Raw genomic sequence first — 18,938 nt, forward strand, 5'->3', positions numbered from 1 at the left:
TATCTTCTTATCTTACAAATTACCCTTTTTCTTTCATAGACATTTCCTAAATTTTACTTTAAGGAACACGCTGGTCATGACACTCTTTCACTATTAGCTGAAGCAATATAAACTATTTTAATACAAGTTTTATAAAAATCAAACAACCAGTCATAAAATATCAGAGTCTTGCAGAAAATGTTATGAGAAATGGTCTGTTATTTTATCAAGTTTCTCGGGAATTAGGAAAAAAAAAAATGTACAGTCTTCCTGGTAAACTGAGATATGAGATAATCTTTCACCAAGGTGCAGTAATATTGAGACTGAAGGTAAATCTAGATTCTTCAGTAACAGTCAGCTTGAAAAGCATTAATCCTTCTCTCCCACAGCCACTGAGAATGGCTGTGCCTGGAACTACTGGTGGATGCCCTGTGTTAACAGTTGCACAGGACAGTGATATTTGGTTACCACCCCTCCATAAGCCCTTGACAATACTTCTGAAAGGTTTATCAGCAGTGCATTCTGCTAGTTGCTGTAAATGACTAAGAGTTACAGCTTCACACCCATTTGGTGCTGGGAATGCCCCTGAGCTTGGAGTCAATGCAAGGGAAGGCAGCATAAGGTCCCCAAGACGAGACCATAATTTCAAAGGGGTAAGAGTGCCAAAAAGTTATGGATTTGTTTGTGACAATCTGAGAACAGTAGGTAGAATGAACTGGAGACCTAATTTAGAAGGGGATGATGATAACAGAGACCATCTATGTATTGGCCAGCAAGGACAGGTGGAGGAGGAGGGTGGTCCTACTTCTGAAATGTACCTGTAACTTCCCTGTTTCCCTTCTCTTTTCATCCCGTGTACCAGTCCTGTGATAGTTTAAAAATACCCTGTCTAAATACATTCAGGGGTTTGTCCTCCAGTACCTAGTTTGTGTGGCTGTAACCTGTTTTTGCACAGAACCATAATAAAACCAAAAGTCTGGCCCAACAGTGAGGTGTTCAGTGACATGGTCTGAAGACCACTGACCTCACATAGTGGAGCATCACGAAGACGATGATGCTCCCCAAGCCCTGTGGAGGCTGAGTTGTGTGAGTTAGATACAAAAGGGAGCCATAGCCTCTCCCAGTGACCCACAGTGCTCAGCACTGGTGAGCAGCTGTGCCTTACAGTGGAGCTGTGAAGTATCACCTACTGTTCAGACTCCAGGACCATGGCAGGATCTACATATCACACCATTTCATGCATACACATCAAAACAAATTCATTCCACCTGACAGGCACACTTCAGGTTTTGAGTGTGATGGACCCAAATGCAAACCTTTTCCTTTTTTTTTCTTTATGCTCTTATTTATTTTATGCACAATAGTTTTATCAGTGTTACAGACAGAGTTAAGTGTAATATCTTTTAAAGAAAGTAATTTTTAATCAAAATTTTGGAAAGAAACAGGTCAGATCTATTTTGTGTTTGATTACAAATGCCCTTTGCAAAAATCTTGAAGTTGGGTCTCAGCATTTCCATCACAAACATACTTAAAAAATCACAGACAAGGTAGAGATCTTCTCATATTTCACTTTGTTTAAACCATCTTGACATGATCATTTGTTGCTGTTATAAATAGTGAGAATTGGGCTGCTGGGTAAAACACAAACACAGGAACATATTCCTATCCCTAACTAGTTCTTAGCTGGAATAGAACATCCATTTTGCAACACCACCTTTGAGTGGGAAAACATTTCAGGATAGCAACAAGGCTATGATAAGTTTAGAGAAATGTCTTGCAATGGGACAAAATTAAGAAGCTGGCCATTTTCATTGCAGTGAAAACACTGCTTGGGCCTGCTTTCTTACAGCATCCATTGACACTCTTGGCAAGTGGATCCTAAACCTTTATAGTGCACAGCCTAACTAGGCATGGAATGGGAGGGCTGTGTCTTGGCTGCCTCTTGCATCGCCCAGGAGTGGCTTCCTTCTCCTCTGTCCTTGGTCTGTCCAAAATCCTGCTGCTGAAGTGCTCTCCCCTTTTGATGTTACTGTGCTCCTGTTGAATGCCCTCATGCTCATTTTCCCATTTCTGCTTCTTGCCATTATTTTCCATCTGTTTTTCCTCCTGTGCAATTTCTCCATCATCTAAGTCTCTAATGCCTTTTCTCTGGTTCCTTGATCACCCTGTTGCCTTGAGCCCATTCTGGCCTGTGCTTTCTGTGCTTTCCTCTCCTAGCTTTCCTACTGGTGTAGTTTTAGGATTTAACCTCTCCAGGACAAGGTTTGTGTCTTGGCATCCAAGCTCACAAAGCTTATTACCTTGCTCTGGGTGTGTTTTCTGTTGAACCACAGTTGGGCACCTGCATCATGCTTGTACCCCCAGAGGTGAGGGAAACCTCACAAAACCAGGCTTATCATGGAGAACTGGGTGGCCATCTGAGAACTCCCACCGTGCAGAGCTTTCCAAATGGATACAGGAAAAAAGAAAGAGTGTTCAGATGAGACTATATTATTTTCCTCATACGCCCTGTACAGAGCAGATCCTTACATCCATGTCAGAACTGTCCTTGCTGAACAACACTATCAGTAGACCGAGAGCATTTTCCTGCTTGTTGACTAATAATCCCCGTTTCTGGACCATCTGCACTCCAGTGGGTGCCACCAGTGAGAATTTGCTCCCACCAGTGGCCAGGCAAGCCCTCGTGGCTTCTTTAGTATGACCCCACTGACCAGAGAGGCTACTAGTGACACTCTAGTTTTATATCACTAGTGCTTCCTGACCTAAGGGAAAAACAGTTTAAAGAAATTCTTCAGATTTTTTAACTTCTCTTCAGTGCTTTGAAACCGAGAGACCTCTATTTTTCATAATTTAAACTCCTGCCTAACTGGGTGAGTGTTTGAATTCCTAGACTATGACAAAATGCTAGCGTGTGTCTGCCTGAAATGTCGAGAGGATCTTTAATAACCTCCATCCACCAGTTTCGGCGTTAAAAGCATTGCTGAGACGATGAGTGAAAACACTACAAACAAGGACCCCGGCGGTGGGGAGGGGGGTGCCCCTCTCCCCGCTCCCCCTCGCCGCGGGGGCCGCAGGAAGCGCGGCAGGGTGTGCCCTGTGCTGCCCGGGTGCCGTCCCCTCCTGCCGCCGTGCCGGGGCTGGCAGGAAGCTCTCAGGTGCCTGCCTTTTGTTTATTTTGGCTGCGAGATGTTGTTCTTCTGCAGTAGCCTGCGGACCAAAATTTAATGCACAGATGACCCCGCCAAGCAGCCCGTGTGCCCGGCGACTGTGAGGAATGAGGGATTGCACAACAGAGCTGCACGGAGAGCACAACTATTTCTTGGCTTCACTTGTTTTGTGTGAAGCATGGCAGCTGAGGGGTGAGCCCTCTCCTTCCTCTGGAGAGGTCCTTGGAGGACTCTCAGAGGGAGAACTTTCTCTGCAGCGCTTCAATAAGAGCCCATCACTGCCATTCGGCTCTCCTGTGAAGGGTCCAGCACAGATCTGGGATGAGATTGCAGGAGATCTGCCGTAGGTGCCAGGTTTTCTCTCTTGCCTTTGAGGTTTTTGACCAAGAAAAGAGCAGCCATTTGAAAAGCCTGGTGATTTTTGCTTTTGCATTTCCAGAGCGTGCAGTGGTGACACCCATTTTTTCCTTTATTTAATTCCTGTTTTGGAAACTCACGTGCTGAGTTTTGTCCCATTATGATGCCTTCCTGGCACTCTCAGAAACCCCTTGCCTTGAGAAGAGCAGGACAACCTTGACCATAAGGTTATGAATGGGGATTTATAACCAAGTCTCCTTTTATGTACACTTAGCCCAACTTTACTGCTACAAACAGATGACGATGATAAGGTGGGCAGGTTGTTTAAAGTTTTACTGGAATGCAAGCGCAGTTCTCCTTTTGGCACCAGGAATCTGGCTTGTCTAAAGAAAAAACTCAGCTCTGCAAAAATTGTCATTTGTAAGAACCCGATCCAAGTCCTGTTGGAAGCAGGAACCTTTGTGTTGGGCATGCAGATTAATAGCACTCCATTTTCATTAGTAGTATTCTTAATATCTTTCCGCTGTAGTTTTTTTAAGAACGGCTGGAAAAAGTCATATTCACACATTCAAAAAATTCCTTGTTTCCAAAAATAATGAAATTTCGTATCTATCCAGTGCACTGAAATGCATTGGGAAGCTGACCTGGCTATGGATGCCTGCAGAGATCCCAGGACTCCAGCTGTGGCCTGGTGTGGATCTCAACCATAAAATGCAAGAGGCATCTAGACCAAGAGCTTTGCCCCAGCTCTTGGGCCTGAACTGACCGATGAGAAAGGGCAAAAACATTGGTCCTGTGGCATTGGGTGCCCCAGGATGAGTGCTCTGGGGTGATTCCTCCTGCTTTCAGCCTTTTCCACCCCACTGCCCTCAGGATTATGCCAGAGGGATGCTGGCAGCTCCCAGAGCAGGACCTGCCACTCGCTTGGGGTGACCCTGCTGAGGTCCCAACTTGGCTTCCCAGGGTGACCTGCCAAGGTCTCTGTCACCTTCTCGAGTAAAATCCAGGTGCTTTTGGAGCTGATGCTGCCTGATGAGCCCCCACAGAGCTGCCTCGTGTGGTTTAACCACCACTGTCTGCGCTTGCTGCATGTGCCACAAAGCCTGTAGATGACGTAAAGCCACAGCCCATCTGTGCTGCTTGTTTTCTGGTCTGAAAGAAGGAAAATGCATCCTGGAGCCACTGCCCTGCTTGCTTTCTGCTGCGCCTCCTGAGCTGGAGTGGGGCTGGTTAATAAACATGATTCACTGTTGTCTTTTAGCTGTCAGGGCTGGAGTGAAGCTCTTGGTGCCAGCAGGTCTAGCTCTTCTCACTCGAGGGCTAATGCATTTTGCTTTGGGAAATAGTGACACCCAGCACCGCGCGTTAGCTTTACCTCACGAATAGGCCATATACAATTTCCAAACTACTCAGCAATAAAACTCTTCTGTCTCATGCCTCGGTGCCAGCTGTTTAATTAGGAATAAGCAGAGGCTGGGTTTTATTTGTGCGAGTAACAGAGGGTATTTTTTTTCTCTCTCCTTTCAGCTTGCAAAAGATAAAGAGCGCCTGCAAGCCATGATGACACACCTGCATGTGAAGTCAACTGAACCAAAAGCCACCCCTCAGCCCGTAAGTACAAACTCGTGCCGAAAACAAAAAACAACCCTCACAACAGACCTCTCTTTCCTGTTCCCCACTGGAGTCTGGCCCACTCCAGAGCCGGGTGAGGGGAGGAGATGTGAAGTGCAGTTGAGTTTTGTCATCCCTCTCTCTTCAGGGAGTTTCAAAGTCAAATTTTGTTCTAAAGCTGATGCACTGGGCCTTTTTCTGGCCTCATGTACTAGCCTGTGAGTCACTTTGCATCAGTCTGACTGGGATGAAATCTTAGGAAGTGTTAGGAAGGAGTTGTAATTAAATTATATTTAGTATATTTATTTTGCTTTCTCCCTGCACATTTTGATGATAATCACAGTTACCCAGTATCAGGTTTTATACTGTTGAAACTGAGAAGTGAAACCTTCTCCACCCCAGATTGCTCTTTGAAAAAGGGGAAGCAGGGGAAGTAAATGGCTTTGCAGCCCAAGAAAACTCCTGGATACCCTCAAACCCACGCAAACCCCCCATCTCCTTCCTTGGCTGAAATGACTCTTCTTCAGGTGTTGTTTTCTCCCAACCTCTTAATGCTGTTCCTTGGAGCTTCCAATGATTATTCAAAATGGAGAGAGTGCTTTGCTTCTTGATTTTAAGATTTGTAAGATTTAAAGGTACACTGGCTTTATTTGATTTTGCTTTGAGTCATTGTGTGAAAATTAATTGAGCGTTGACAATCTATAGTTAGTACCAGCAATTTTAATCAATATGCAATGATGCAGCATAATGACAAAGTATTGGTTTATCTGTTTTGACTGATTTTTTTTCTATAAATAAAGCAAACACACACCCATATATGTATGATTTATGGTGATAGAAATAAAAAGGAGTCAGACTATTAACCCAGCAAATATGGTAGCCTGCCAAGATGCAGTTGGTAGACAAAATTAATGTCTGAAACAGAACACATTACAGAGATAGAGAACATAAAATCATTAAACACTTCGCGCACACATTTTTACTAGAAAAGGATTTCTCAGTTTCCATGTAGTTGGAAATAAATGGTTGCAGGAGTGCATAGGGAGGCTACTAGACAGAAAATTGCAGGCTATTCAGCAACACTGGAGCAGATGTCAAAGTCAACGGGAAATTTCCTTGCCTTTTTGGAGAGAGTTGAGTGGTACATATAAACCCTTCCATTTAAACTGTAGAGATGTCTAAAATTGCCTGATCCAGTGGACACCAGCCCTCTAGAGTGGAATCTACTGACAGTGTCTATAAAAATAGCATTCTTCCAGTTCCTCACATCCATCTCAGCCTGAATGCAAATACTTCAGCGCATTGTTGGCAAAGTGCATAGACCCAACAGAACGGGGAGGAGGTTTGGTTTCTATAGCTCTTACCGGATTAAAAATTAAAACAGCGGAATAATCTGGGAGTCTCAAAGCACTCTGCCTTGAGGCCTTCCATAACAGCGGTGCCCCTCAGGAGGAGGGATTACAAACCGAAGGGAGGAAATCGTCAGAAGGCGAGCGGGGTTTGGCAAAGGCAGCTCGTGACTGATGCGCGGCCGCGGAGGGCAGGAAGCTTTGGCGGGGCTTGTAGGCTACGGAGATACCAGGCGGTGTCGCCATGAAGATTAGTGTTAACAGCTAATAAACAGGGAAAAGCAGCGGAAAAAAAACCTTGAACGCAGGGGGAAAAGGGCTGTCTTGATTAGTGTTAAAAATGTTTTACATTCTGGAAAATTATAGCTTTGTTGGGGACCTCCTACTAAATTTATTTTTAACTGCTCTATTGAAAATTCTGTACCACTAGTCAACATTATCTCTCAGTTGCTCAGCACAGTGTTTCTTTATTAAAAGAAATAGGCATGAATATTTTTGACTGAAAAATTAATAGCTTTTGAATTCATACACAGCAGGTTTTCTTTTGCAAAGAAGTCCAATATCGCTGCACAGCACTTCTATAACCATTTATTTAGAGTCCAAGTCAAACCTTTGACAGCTAGAGCAGTGTTACAAGCCAACATAAAGAACTCCAAGATGTAAACCAACAATAGGCAGTCTGTGTGAGGTTTGCCATTGTCAAATACATAGATTGTTTGGATTAGTTTATGTAAATGTACTGTTGTATTACCCTTTGGAAAAAAAAAGATCACATTTGTGTATGAAAAGTGGTTTCGTTCACAGGCAGCATTATAAATTCCTTATCCTTTAACTTACATGTTAGAAGTAAAAATTGGTGCCTGACAGGCCTATATTGTGTGGCACTCTGTTGTTGGATTGAAACTGCCTTCTTTTCATTTATTGAAATATAGAAAAATTTATTATAGATACCATCTGATAAATCAGAAATTATTAAAATATGTATAGGTGAAGCATTTGAAAATTAATTATAAAATGTAGAAGTATAGTGTTTTGCATAAATTGTGCTTTCCTAGTGAAAAAAATACACAGGCATTGCATAGACTCTGTTAGACCCTCATCCTTTTAACTCAGTGGGATAGGACTTTGGTAAAAAGATCTGATGACCATTATTGCACTGCAAAGTAGTCTTTACATCCAGTAATTAATTTTTTTTCTGCCAACATAACTAATGCAAGGTGTATGTTAGAACTAATATATTACGGTGCTTTGGTGATTTTAAAGGAAAAGGCGGCTGTGAATCCAAACATAGCAGTGAATTGGGATTTAAAATTACAGCCTTTTCATGACTGAGGAAATGTTTTTATTCTACTTAAAGGATCTTAATGCTTGTTTTAAACTATTTTGCTACTGGCAGGTTATATGGGTGTCTGTGTTAACCACATGCCTTGTGTAATCCACACTGACCAGTGGTACCATATTTATTTGCCTTTTGGGCTCTGGGCAGTAGCTGAGTGGGTGGTGTTGGACCAGTTGGACCACAACCAAGTTCTTGATGGTTGTGCATCAGTTCAAAACCCAACCCAGCTTTGGGTAAGGGTTGCTTGTCTGGTTTAGCCATGTCCATCCATCTCATACCCACCTTTGGGTGGCTTTAGCTTGTTGCAGTAATATTGAGCTTAAGGGTGGTGGAGTGGCCCCTGCATTTTAGCCCATCCAAATATCTGTTCATTAAAGTTCTCTAGACCTACTGAAGCTGATGAGATTCAAGCACCTTCCTATGTAGTGTGGTGGTAGATGGCCCACATCCCTGGCAGATGGGTACCTGGGCGGGGAGGTCGCTGTCTGTGCCTGGTGTGCTGCTCCCAAGGGGCTTCTGGGCAGGGAGGAGGGGGTGTGGAGGAAGAACACTCCAGGAGCTGGGGCAGTGCTCAGGACGACCTTTAAAGATGCCCAGCTTTATAATGAAAATGCTCAATGGCAGCACTTTAAAAAAAAATTGAGGAATCTCACAACTTAACACTCAGGGCAGGCAAAGTTGTTCCTCTTTGTGCTACACGTGTTGTTTTGGTGGGACTAAAGGCCTGACTCTAGTGAGAACAAAGCTGTCTGAGACAGAATATGCTGTGACGTGTTCCGGTGAGGTGAATTTTTTTCAAGGTAAAAAAACCAAAACCACAACACAAAAGCCGGAACAGCAGTTTCTCAAGAATTGTCACCCTGGTTTTGCTATTAAGAAACCTTCCCCGACATGCTCTTTTCATCGGTGTTAGCCATCAGCATAATAGGTTCAAATGGAAATGTGCTTTCTTTTGGGAGGATTAACTTATGTCGAAGTTCATAGGAAGGGAGGGAGAAGGAAAAAGCATCAACCAACAAGTAATTCTTCATACTAGGTGTTATAACCATCTTTTAAAAATAGAAAACTTTTAAAGACACTTTGGCACTTTAAATAAGATGCACTGCTAGATATCCCTTCTTTAATGTACCTTTTTTTCCCCTTAACCATAGCAGTTATGATTGTTTTGAAATACTGTTTTTAGCAACTGTAATAACAAAGCATTAAAAAAAAGTCTTTTAACTGTTGAGGTAATGACTGAGCATTTTAGCTGCTGTAGCCGTACTTTATAGTTTGAAAAAATAACGATACGCAGCAATAAAGAGAGATTCTCAAGCACAACAAAAGCTGTTTTTATATACTGGTTTTCATTAAGTCTCACTCCTCAGCTTCAGTTTCCTTAGTATTTCTGCCAATAACAACACCTGCTAAGTGATTGCTGCCTGCCAGGCTCTGCATCCAATACACTAATGTGTCCAGGCTGAAACAGGGAGAGGAAGACACAGCATTGAACTAAGTTTTAGGCCGAGTATTCACTTTCTCTCTCGCCCTTGGTGTTAAGAAAATGAGTTTCTGCTCCAGAGTATTTCAGTCCCAGGAACTCAGTGCAGATAAATCCTCAGCCCCAGTTGGGCCCAGAGCAGCAGCTTCCATCACAGAGGAGTCACTGCCCTGCAGCAGTGGGTATGGCCCCACCGTGACACTTAGAAACATATATATATGTATATTTCTTCTTTTAAAAGAGTTTCAGGGCTATTTTTATGTGCAGCCACTATTGTCATGTAAAATGTTTACACAAAAAAAAAATCAGACTTAGCCCTAGTGGGAGAGCCACTTACTGGAAATCTATTTTACAGAGTGAAGGAGAGGGTTGCCTCTGTGCCTTGTTTATACCTAAAGAAAAAAGAAAATGACTCAGTTTTCACCTTTAATAGGAAGACATGACTGTTTCTTGAAAGGGAAGGTTAATAATAAAATCCTAAGCAGGATATTGAACACTGAAACAATTACTGCATTTATGATGAAGTCAAAACAGTATGAGGAAATATTCTCAAAAACCAAAACTGAACGAAGGAACCAACAAGGTTCAGTGATTGAATTTGCAGAATTTTAGGACCTGAAACTGTTGTGGGCCTTGGTGGGTTTTCTGTTGGTTTTTTTCCTTCTTATTTTTGGTTGGATTTTTTTTGAAGGCTGGAAGAAATCCTCCCTTCCCCCCATCCCCAGTACAAACATTACAAAAACATTTAACTCCTTGGTGCAAGGGTGTACTCAGAGAGCACCCACGTTGTGTCTTGCTGCAGTGCAAGAACACTTGAATGTTGAAGTTCTCACTCTGTGGCTCGGGCTCCCTTCCCTCTGCCAGCAGCGATACCTCATCCAAAAATTACGGTATGTGGGAAACAGGCTGTGTACAAAATACCAACTCGAACAACTTTTCTAATCATAGTAACTTGTTTTTAAATAGCAAATGCAAACAGGGAGAAACCGTGTCGAGTTTCCATCAGGAAAAGAAACCCTCCTAGCCCAGTCCCTCCCTGATCTTTGCCCTGCACAGTCATCCATGGCCATTTCCATGTTTCTAATTGACGCCAATATTAAGATTTAATAGTTTACCATTCAGATTAATAATTCAAGATGGCAACAAAACCAACACCATTCATAATTTGTTATTCTGCTCTAATTCACAACCGATTTTTCAGCCTTGGCGCTATCGATGCAACAAAGAAAGCAGAAATGAAGGCTGCGGAGGGAGCGCAGCCCTCTCCTCCCTTACCCTGGCTCGGGTTTGGGGAACCCAGCTGGAAGAGGAGCATGTCATCAAATAAAACACGGAAAAAGGAAAAACTTTGCTAGCAATGGACAAGGTCGTGTTTCATTAACTTGTTGGTTCAGGCTCACAAATGGTCGTCGGAGGTGAAACGCGGCAGACTCGCTGCGTTCCAGCTTTTTGTTCTCTCTTTCCTCACAGACTGCAGTCATGTTTAATTTGGAAACTGGGCTCCTTTGGCAAATTAGCAATTAGAACAATTTTGTGGGAATATGTATATGTGTCATTAGGTTTCCTGCAAATTAATAGCGAGAGCAGAGGTCAGGCAGAAATTTTCCACTTGACTGCAGCTCCTCTGTTGAGATTTGGCACTTTGTTTTGGAACGGCCACAGCTGCTCAAAGCCACAGTCTTCCTTTAGGAACTGTCTTTTAATTAGTTTACCTCATAGCCATTATTACAAATATTACTGCCTCCCCTCCTTGAAATAAAATTACTGTTTCTACAAAATATTCCGGTGACATCTTGCACCACTGCACATTGATGGTGGGGTCACTTGGATGCAGCGTTTAATCATTAGATCACCTCCATAAGCATCTCCTAATTAGAGTCCTTACAATACAATTTTATCTGGTAATTAGCTGAGATTGGCTGCTTCCTCTGTAGCTTATTAGTGGCAGCCCAGCAGTGGGTGTGAATCACAGTGTCATTTGTCAAGCCTGTTAAAGCCCCCCCCCTTTGCTCGTCCTCTTCTGTGTTTATTCCTCGTCGCTACCTACGCTGAAAAGCCTAAAGAAATTTAACTTGATTCAGATTCTTTAAGCAGGGAACACTGACCTTTGTGGATCCTTTCTCACAGTTCCCTAGTAGAAACAGATTAAATGTTAAGTTTTTACATGCTGAAAAAGGAAGGGGACTCTTTTGAAATGGAGTAGTTGGAGCCGTAATGATGAAGCAGGAGCAGTGATCTTTCCAACAGGAGGGCCCGGCTGCTGAGCCTGCGCTGAGAAGGGCACTTAAAATTGATGCAGATTTCCTCGCAGTTATTGGACTGTTAAAATGTCCATTTAGAAACTGAGATAAAATACAGTAGATTTAATTTCATGGTGAGACCTGTCAGTTGCACTATTATTATCATCACTGGTCCTTTTATCATATGTAATAGATGGATAGATGGATAACAGGGAGACATTACTATCTGTATGTCCCTAATCAGTGTCCTTAAATCATGCCAGTCAATGAGCGGACTGGGCAGCATGTGGTGGCAGTGCCTGGCACCATGAGGTTTTAAACAGGTGAGCTCAACTCCAGGCTGCAGGTAGTGGTTCAGACCAGAATATGACTCTGGGAAATCGATACCTGTATTTAACCACCATCATCCCTCTCTGGCTTCACACTCTGTGGCTTTGCCACAAAGTGTTAAGTATTTCCCACTGGAAGGCGAGTTGTTTGTAAGCACCTGCACAGAATGTTTGCAGGTCTGCTGCTCACCACCTCCCGCCCTTGGAGCACCATTGCAGCCCTGTGGCACCAGCCTGTGCTGGGTGTTTGTGTCCAGCTTCCCTCAGCTCACTCCTTCTCACCATCGGGAGGGAAAAGCAATCACAATTTATATTCCCTCAGTTGCACCCTTTCTGTGGGTGATGGGCTTTTTGCGTTGGTATCCTCTCTGTAATGCTACAGCTCTTTATTTTCCACTACCTTTGTTTTGGATAAATCCTATTATTTTTATAAAGAAACGTTATTTGTGGCTATTAACTTGTATGAGGGCTGCTAATAGGAGTTTTCTTATCTGGGTACTTTCATACGAGGAAAATTAATACAGTGCCTTATGGATAAACATGAGATATTTGGGGGCATAGCTGCATCGTGTGCCTTGCCTTCATCTCTGAAGGTTTAATGTCCTGCAAAAGAGGAATTTTAATCACGAACAAAAGTTGTAAAATTCTGGCCCTGTTAAATTCAGTAGGAATTTTGCTACCAACTTCAATGAGGTCAGGATTTCACCAATATTATTTGCAAAACTGCCTAAGGGAAGGAAATGTGAAAGTAGTCAAAGAGCCCTTTTCTCAGTCTTCTTCTCTGATGTTGTAGTTAAGGGATAGGATTGTTTGTTTAAAATACTTCAGCAGGAGTGACCTATTGAGACTGAGCGTCGTCTTTCAAAGGACGTTGTAGGGCAAAAAGAAAGGGTCGGGGAGGAATGTGGATGCTGGTTATATAAATAGGGTTGTGTATCGAAAACACTCTGGTTGGAGCTGGGTTTGATACCCAATCCTGGGGGCAGGTGTGTTTTACAGCCTGCTGGGGCACGGTGCCACATGAGTGGGGCTGGGCTTCGTGCAGGTAATGCTGATGCCTTCGGTCCTAGGAGGAAAAGAAAGAGTGGTGCCACTTGTGCTGGGCTGAACGCTCACAGTATTTCATGCACTGTGATTAATTAAATTATTCCAGTGTTAACCTACTCTGGGCTTTGCTTTTAAAATGGATGAACAGAGAGGAGGAAAAAAAAAAAAAAAGAAAAGCCCAAATGCTGAAGAGAGATATTGCATTTCTCCCTAGCACGTCCCTAGGAAAGTCTTGCCTTTTATTTTAAGCCTTATGCCTTCAATGAAATATCCAAGAAGACTGATTAGAAGCCATGCATAATGATGGAATGGAAATCAGAGAGGTGTGGGGTTTAGACTGTGAAACAATGAAACTTGAAGTAAAATATTAAAACGATTATGTACTGTGCGAGATCTTGCTTTAAGGTTTAGATAAAAATTCGTGATTTGTACTTCTGGCAGCAGGCTACATTGTTCTGTTTTTTAAACCTATTCGGAAATGTATATATTTATTTCCCTTTGGTGTCTCCTAAAGGAGATGTTAGAGCAGCACTTTGTGCCAAGCGCTCGGGCTGTGGGGTCTGCTCCGAACTGAGGGACACTCCACGTGAAGAATTTTCTCCGCAGCCCTTAATTATCCGGAAACGCTGTTTGTAACAAAACCCTCGTCCTTCCCTCCGCAGCTGAATCTGGTATCGAGCGTCACGCTTTCCAAGACCGCGTCCGAGGCGTCTCCGCAGAGCTTACCTCATACTCCCACCACCCCGACTGCGCCCATCACTCCCGTCACGCAGGGGCCGTCAGTCATCACTACCACGAGCATGCACAACGTCGGACCCATCCGGAGGCGGTACTCGGATAAATACAACGTCCCCATTTCTTCAGGTAAGGGGGTTCCGGTGGCACAGCCCCCCGTGTGATGGGGGCACTTGCTGTTGCCCGTGGCCCGGTGGCACCAGGCTGTGATGATAACAGAACAACTGCTCTTATTTAGCAGATATTGCCCAGAACCAAGAATTTTATAAGAACGCAGAAGTTAGACCACCATTCACGTATGCATCTTTAATTAGACAGGTAAGCTGAGCCAAACACACGCGTTCGGATTAGGAAAAAAAATGCCTCCCTATATGTGCACACTCTGGATTAAATAGATTTTCAAACCTTTGGTATGTAAGCATGCTCAAATGCTCAAACCTTTACTATAAGGGTTTTTAGAACTGCAATATATAACATAATTGCTTTTGATTAAGTATTACAATACGATGTGATTATTAGGAAATTCATTTCACACAACAGTGAAAATGAGCCTGTTTAAAGATGGCAAGTCAATTATCACAAGCTACAGTAATCTCTGATCCCTAGAATTAATCTGAGCTCTAAATAATTACTGAGCTTTAATCAGCTAGTGAAATGTTTTGCATTTCTCTTTGATTCTGCTTTATGAATGACTAATAAATTAATATTTCTGTAAGGAAACAGAAATAAAAACTCAAAACAATTAGATAATTCCATTTTGAATTTTGCCATTGAACTGTTAAATACAGCCATTAATCTTAGTTCATATTGTGAAAACCCTCCTTCGGATTTTTTTGCTCCAGATCTCTTCTTTTTCATTCTTTCTTCCTTTTCTTCCCTTTTTGTGTGGGGTGAAGTAAAACTGTGAGTGTATTTTGTACTGGCGTGCTCGTAACTGATCTTGCAATCGCTTTGCTTCACAAGGCCATCCTGGAATCTCCCGAAAAACAGCTAACACTAAATGAAATCTACAACTGGTTCACGCGAATGTTCGCTTACTTCCGACGCAACGCGGCGACGTGGAAGGTAAGCCCGAGCCCACCTCTGCCTCTTGCCTTTGCTGTCTGCCACGTACAGAACAGGCACTGCTGATGACATAACAAATTGTACCGACATGTGGACATGAAAATTTAGATCGGCAGTTTTGACACTCGCTGGGTGCCTTATCTGCAGGAACAATTCGATATTTGGCAGAAAAATTCTTCTGCCTTTGAAAACCACTAATTGAATCCCCATTATTGGCTTTTATGTTCTGTGATTATGCCACGAGTTCCTCTGTGTGGTTGCTACGAGCAGGGAAACTCAAACCCTTCAGCTGGAACGTATTAGAAAAGGGGGAAAAAAAAGTAAAAAAAAAAGTTCTTGTGTCAGTAGAAGATATACTGTTTGTCTTTTTAGTTATGCAGGCTGTAATCACAACAACCAGTTCTTTTCCCTAGGATCTATAGATCAGTGGATTTCTTTCCTCAGTCAGTTGACTCATAACTACATATACAGCTCTGTTACAACCTTCCTCTCTGTTTTTTTTTTTAATCACACAGCAGAAGCTTATTGAATGTAATATGCAAGAAGCAAACTCCACAATAAGAAATGTCTTTAACAGAAATAAACTTGGGTTTTGGCACTTCAGTTTCTTTCCATCACTACCACAGATATTGTTAGGTAAAAGGTTTGGGGAGTTAATTTTATATTTTGGAGGGGCCACTCTTTCCCTTATATATAGCACTTTAATATCCACATTGGCTTCTGAATCCAGTGCAATTACTAATGAATGAATCAAATAACAGGATCTTGCATCACTGTAAAACTTGCACCCTGGTACTTGGACCCCTCTTAATCTAGACAGCTCTCTTCCTCTCAGACAACTTCAAATGACCAGGTAGGATGAATAGGTCCCATACATGCTGTCCCATCAGCTCTTTCTGTTTTCCCTGTCTCAGCCTGCATTTAGGATTAATTCCTTCAGAGGATGGAGCTAAAAATGGTCCTTGGAAGTTAGCTTGGTTTTTAGTGGCATGGTTTGCTTTTAATTCAGATCCCAGCTCAATTTTGTACATATTCAAACTTGGTCTAGAAGCTCTTAAGTTCAGGAAAAGTTTCTGTGATTGCTGCTTTGATTCTTCCCTGTAGTTGGAAAACATGAGCAGTGTTTCACTTAGCAGCTTCCTTACTATCCAGAAAGGAAATTAACTTTCCCTGATTTAAGATCCTTTTAGACCTGCCTGTCTTTTGCTGCTGGAGTGGTTCCAGTAGGACTTTCAGCAGCTGCAGGTGTGGGTGCTAAAGTAAAAATCCTATTTAGTTCCAGCAGCAAAGGGAAGTGGAGGGAGGAGTGGAAGAAGGCAGCAGGCAGCCCTGGCTGTATCTCCTGTGAGGCTAGTTTTGGGAATTAGCTTTTTGCATCCCATAAAATCCAGTCCCAGAAGCCACATGCAGATAGAGAAGAGGAGCAAAGAGGCTGAGCTACAGATCCTCAGGCTTGAAGAAGGGCAGGGTGTGTCCTGGGGAGATCCCTCCTTGGACACCTTGACTTTCTGCAGGTGTCCAGGTCCTGTTTCCTGTAACAGGGAAAAGGAAAACTTCACCCCAGATCCAGCAGCACCAGCAAAATTGACAACTGTTAGGAGTAATGCAGGTTTTTGTGCTGGAGACTGCTCAGATTTCTGCCAGCCTTCAGGAACAGCAGGGATGAAAATGCAGCCCTGGATTGGCATGATGGGAAGCCCACGGGGCGCAGAACGAGCACAAGGGGCTAATTGCAGAATCAGAATAATTTGAATATATATGTGCTGATTTGCGCTCACCTTCAGCTAATGCTTAGGGGGCGTTTGGGTCAGTGTTCCCCAAGTTTAGGGTCAGGGTTTGGTGAGGGAAGGCTTCCCTGAGCCCTATTTCAAAAACACAGAAGAGTGCAGGAATAAAGACCTTTAAAAAATGAACCTCTTTCCCAAAATGCAGTACGGCAGAGCCTGAGCAGTTATTAAAATAACAAACCCTTTCATTTACTACATTCAAGCATGTTCAGGGTAATTTTTCTGCAAAAGTGGCTTGCATACAAATATTTTTAACAAGGTAAATATATAATCTTACAATAATAGCTCCTAATTTTTCTGTTAAGCTGATTGCTGGGGGAGCACTGTGAACTGGTTCTGACAGGTCAGAGGCAATGTCTGTTTGCTTTTATTTTTTGGAGTAATTTGCTGGCACTGAGTCACAGCCATGAGGCACAGGCTGCAGGTGTGGCTCCAACACGTTGGGGTATTGTTCAAATAAAACTGTTAGATAGCAAGTATCCAGAGGCAGGGGAAACACAACAATTTCTTTCTGGCGTGAATTCCTTAAATAAGGGATCACATGGAAAATAGGAAGTGAGGGCAACACTTCGTGGATGTCTTGTAAACACTCGTCTGTTTCAACATATCAAGAGCCCGATCCTGCAGCCTTAACCATCAATTGCACATGGACTTCAAGAGAACAAGAACAGACTGTAAAGTATTTCTCCAACATTAAATTCATTTAAAGGAGAACACAAATATTTCTGCTCAACCCTGTATTTAGAGACTATTTACAAACTCCGAGGACTCCCTTCGCTGAGCTTTGCCGTGTGTGTTTGATCAACTGCTGTATGAACCACAAGATCAGTTTTCACTGGGGGAAATAGTGTTATTATTCTTACATTTTGCTCCAGACTTGACAGTGTTCCCATTTTCACAGGAAACTGCCTGAGTTACCCAGATGTGGGCCAGCAGCCCTGTGTCGGGTTGCACTAGTGCAGCACCCACCAGCAGTTGCTGAGCTGGCTGATTTTAGCTCGTAAGGTGTGGGGCGTTTACATGTTTTTCCTCCACCTCAAAATCAGAGATTTTGCCAAAAATGTCAACAGTAGTGAAATCTGGAAGAGGTGGGAGGGAAAAAAAAATATCATTAAAAAATAAGAACAGAAGAAAGTAAGAGCAGAAGGAAGCAGCCCTGATGGACAGGTTGATTTTCTGCTAGATTTTCTGCCTTGCTGAGAGGGAAAGCATATTCAAGGTTTATTTTTCCACCAGTTCAGAAGCAGATCAGTGTGGAAAAGCCGAACTGCCTGGATTGGGCACCTACAGCCAGAGGAGATGCACTCAAGCATCTGCTGAGCAAAGGCAGTTCAAAACCCAAATCTTCCACCCGTATTGGGGAGGAAGTGTGAAGACTGCGCTTGCCATGGCAGGGTATTGGAGAAGGAGAAGAAGACTCTTTGCCTTCCCCTCCCAGCACACACACCACCGCCTCCTAATTTCCATGACAAATGCTCTGTGCATACCCTTTGTTTGCACAGTGATTTAGACATTCATGATTAGAGCTGCCTTTCACCATCCAGTCCCCATGTTCATGAAAAAAAGGATGATGATGATGTCGGAAGGAAAAAAATTGTCGTCTCCTGGTTTCCTAGACCCAGGCCATGTGTTTGGCTGGCTTTATGCCTGCTAACGAGTCAACCAGATTGACTGAATCAATGGTGCCAGTGAGAATGGAGTTTGTTCGCCTGCAGATTTTCCGCAAATGGCTTCTTCTGTTTTCCTGGTTTCCCAAGCAGTGCTGGGGACAAGCTCCATGTACAAATTCCATGAACAATGGCTTTGTAGAATCATAGAGTCATTTAGGTGGAAAAAATCCTTTAAGATCATCAAGTCCAACCATTGCAGTAGGGTATTTGCTCAAAAAACTCCTGAAGCAGGGAAGGAGCATGGCACTCAATTTGAGGAATAACAAGGCTCTCATCACCATCTCAGAGGGAGCAGGGATAGAAAAGCCAGCAGCCTGCAGTGACATACTGAGGTGTCTCATTGTGTCCAGCCTCAGCATGTTGAAGGGGTTGGCTGGGCTCATCCTTCCTGATGCAGGACAGACGTCCAGGCATCGGATGCCATGAGCGTGGGTCCCTCTGCATGATGAACTGTGGGGATATTATCACTTTGTTTCGGAGAGCCCTCCTCATGTTTTCACTTGGCAGAGGCTCAGATCAGTCACTACAGTAGTCTGCCAGAAATAGGAGCCAACTTCCATATAAGAGCAAGCCGTGGAGGCAGGAGTCGGTGCCGGACGGACGGTGAGGTGCTGCCGAGGCCCTGGTCCGTGCCGTGGGTGTGGAGGGAGGTTCAGCACCTGATTCACATTAGCCCAGCTGTGGGAAACCGCAGCAACACCCGCTCCAGTGCCTCGCTGCTAAATCCAGCCGTCTGTACTTACATGAAATCCTTTCTGTTCTTTCTAACTGCTTTCTTTTCCA

General features: G+C 43.3%; 1 protein-coding gene across 21 annotated transcripts in view; it reads left to right on the top strand.

Moving 5' to 3' along the window:
* Positions 1-18,938, top strand: part of FOXP1 (forkhead box P1) — a 335,164-nt gene that overhangs the window by 298,822 nt on the left and 17,404 nt on the right. For 18 of the 21 annotated variants that reach the window (XM_018068353.2, XM_018068351.3, XM_018068356.3 and 15 more), the window contains 4 exons: positions 5,031-5,114; positions 13,561-13,762; positions 13,872-13,951; positions 14,597-14,698. In XM_018068353.2, coding sequence (XP_017923842.1) covers positions 5,031-5,114; positions 13,561-13,762; positions 13,872-13,951; positions 14,597-14,698 — 468 coding nt within the window. The remainder of the gene's footprint in view (positions 1-5,030; positions 5,115-13,560; positions 13,763-13,871; positions 13,952-14,596; positions 14,699-18,938) is intronic. The other 3 variants (XM_018068371.2, XM_018068364.2, XM_018068373.2) reach the window with 1 other exon arrangement.

This window comes from Manacus vitellinus, unplaced genomic scaffold (assembly GCF_001715985.3).
Source record: "Manacus vitellinus isolate BGI_N305 unplaced genomic scaffold, ASM171598v3 scaffold_14_pilon, whole genome shotgun sequence".
NCBI lineage: Eukaryota > Metazoa > Chordata > Aves > Passeriformes > Pipridae > Manacus > Manacus vitellinus.